General features: G+C 25.8%; 1 protein-coding gene across 1 annotated transcript; it reads left to right on the top strand.

Annotated features, from left to right (window-relative positions):
• Positions 1 to 548: 548 nt before the first annotated feature.
• EHI_068850 (uncharacterized protein) lies at positions 549 to 2135 on the top strand (the record flags this gene model as incomplete). Its single annotated transcript, XM_001914465.1, has 1 exon — positions 549 to 2135. One exon carries the CDS (start codon positions 549 to 551, stop codon positions 2133 to 2135), a length of 1587 nt encoding a protein of 528 aa, XP_001914500.1.
• Positions 2136 to 2322: the final 187 nt, after the last annotated feature.

Here is a 2322-nt window from a genome sequence, read left to right as displayed (position 1 = left end):
AATGATACTAAATCAAGAAATAGGGTAAAATAAATGACAGGATAACAGAGTATTTAAACACAAACTAAGAAAGGTTTATTCATTAAAATGATCTGCATTATTCTTCTATTTATTACTGTCTCATTATCAAAACAGTGTAGTGAATTTGAACGTATCTATACATAACAGATACGGTTGATAGTGCATTTGAATGTATTGAATCTATTCAAACAACAGAAGATGAAAATAACGCTATTATTAATGATTTAAAATACTATTTAGAATCATATGTATTTAAAGACATATTAAAGAATCCACCACAACCATCATTTTCAAATAATTATTATGAGAAAGTAGATATTGATTCAAAATTAGATAAAATAAATACAAAAACTACAAGTCTGTATGAATTTTATTCAGAAATTAATAATCTTATTATTTCAACAAGAGATTCTCACTTAGCTTTTAGTATAAAAAATGAAAATTATTTTAGCATCAATAAAAATAGTGAATTAACACTTTTCTATTATTTCCTTCCATTTTCAATAAATATTGAGAATGATAAGAAAATGTATTTAATTCCAAGGTATTCCTTCAAATTTAGCGTTGTGAATCCACCAGATGAAATTATAAAGAATATGAATGTACCAGTTAAAACAATAAATGGAGAAGATCCATTTAATATTATTCGTGAATTTGGAAAGAAATATTCAACATTAAAATATCCACATGCACAATTTACAGAAGCAAAAGATGAATTTGTTGAAGGTGATTTAAGTTATTTACCATTGACAAAAGAATATTTAAATACACCAATAAGTATTACATGGGAAAATGGAGAAAGTGTAAGTGTTAATTATAAAATATATAGAAGAAGAGCATTTGTATCAAATAGCAATGAAAAACTAAAACAAGGAATTAGAAAACCATTAACTGAAGAAGAAACAAAAGATATAATCAATACAAAGAAAGCACTCGATGAAAATGATAGAATTACAAGAAAATTTACATCAAAAGATAATAATATTCATTGTACATTTTCTGTGAATGGTGTAAACACATTAGTAGTTCGTTCTTTTGATACAGAAGTCAAAGAGTCATATGAAGAAACAATTTCAAATTGTATTGATTTGTTTGATTCTAATAATTATCCTATTCAAGTCATATTCCCAAAGAATGGAGGAGGATATAGTATTTATTCACAATGGATAGAAAAGATATTATCACCATATGATGATGTTAATTATATAGTTTCATTGAGAGAATCAGACTACACAAAGCATGTGTTAAAAACAGGATTTGCTGTAAATTTATATGATCCAAAAACATGCCAACAAAGAAGAAGTAAATGGACAAGTATAATTCCCATAATTAATTCATTCCCACTTGGAGATTGGTACTCAAAACCAAATATTATTAAATATGGTGATGTTGAACATAAAGTTACACAGCCATCAATTCAAGTTTTTCCAAAAATGAAATTAATGAAACATCCAAGAAAACCAACAGAAATAGTAGTTTATACAGATTCATATTGTTATTCAGGATGTTCATTGGTAACAAAAGGATTAAAAGAATGGGGAGGAGCTATTCTTGTAGGATTTGATGGAGATCCATATGGTAAAGATGAAGAATTTGAAGTAGGATTATCACCAACTGATGTTATTGACTATGTTCCTGTACTCCCTCATATATGGATGGAAGTATATGGATATAATCTTGGAATAAGTGTTGGAGAAACATACAGATATAATTATAATTACAATGAAACAATTCCAGGAGAATTTTTAACAGATATGATTGATGAAAGAGTGAATATTTATCAATTTTCAAATTATAAGATAAATGAATTTGAAGAAGAAACAAAGAAAATAATAGAAAAGTATAAAACAAAATGTAATCCAAAGAATAAAAGATTAGTTAAAAGAGATAGTATATGTGACAAAGAAATTAATATCGAACATGGACATGGAGGATATGAATGTGGAGATAATGGAGAGTGGAGTTCAAAATGCGTACTAGCTTATTGTGATTCAGGATATAAATTTGATTATATCAACAACAAATGTATTAAAGGCATTTGTTCAAGTGGAATACCAATAAGCATAATAAATGTCAGCATGGTTATTATTGGAATAATCGCATTAATTCTCTAATTGAAGAAAGAATTAATTAAAAAGTATTTTTGTTTAATGAAATAACGATAAATAAATGAAGGAGGAAATAACGAACAAATAAATAAAAAACTTAACTGAATGACAATTTGTATGATAGAAATAATATTTTCATATTTCATTTGTTATATTTGTTTGAAATGAAATAAAAAAGAATAAAACATAATTT

The sequence above is a fragment of the Entamoeba histolytica genome, genomic scaffold (assembly GCF_000208925.1).
Source record: "Entamoeba histolytica HM-1:IMSS scf_1104750517333 genomic scaffold, whole genome shotgun sequence".
NCBI lineage: Eukaryota > Evosea > Mastigamoebida > Endamoebidae > Entamoeba > Entamoeba histolytica.
This window is presented reverse-complemented; position numbering and strand designations above follow the sequence as displayed.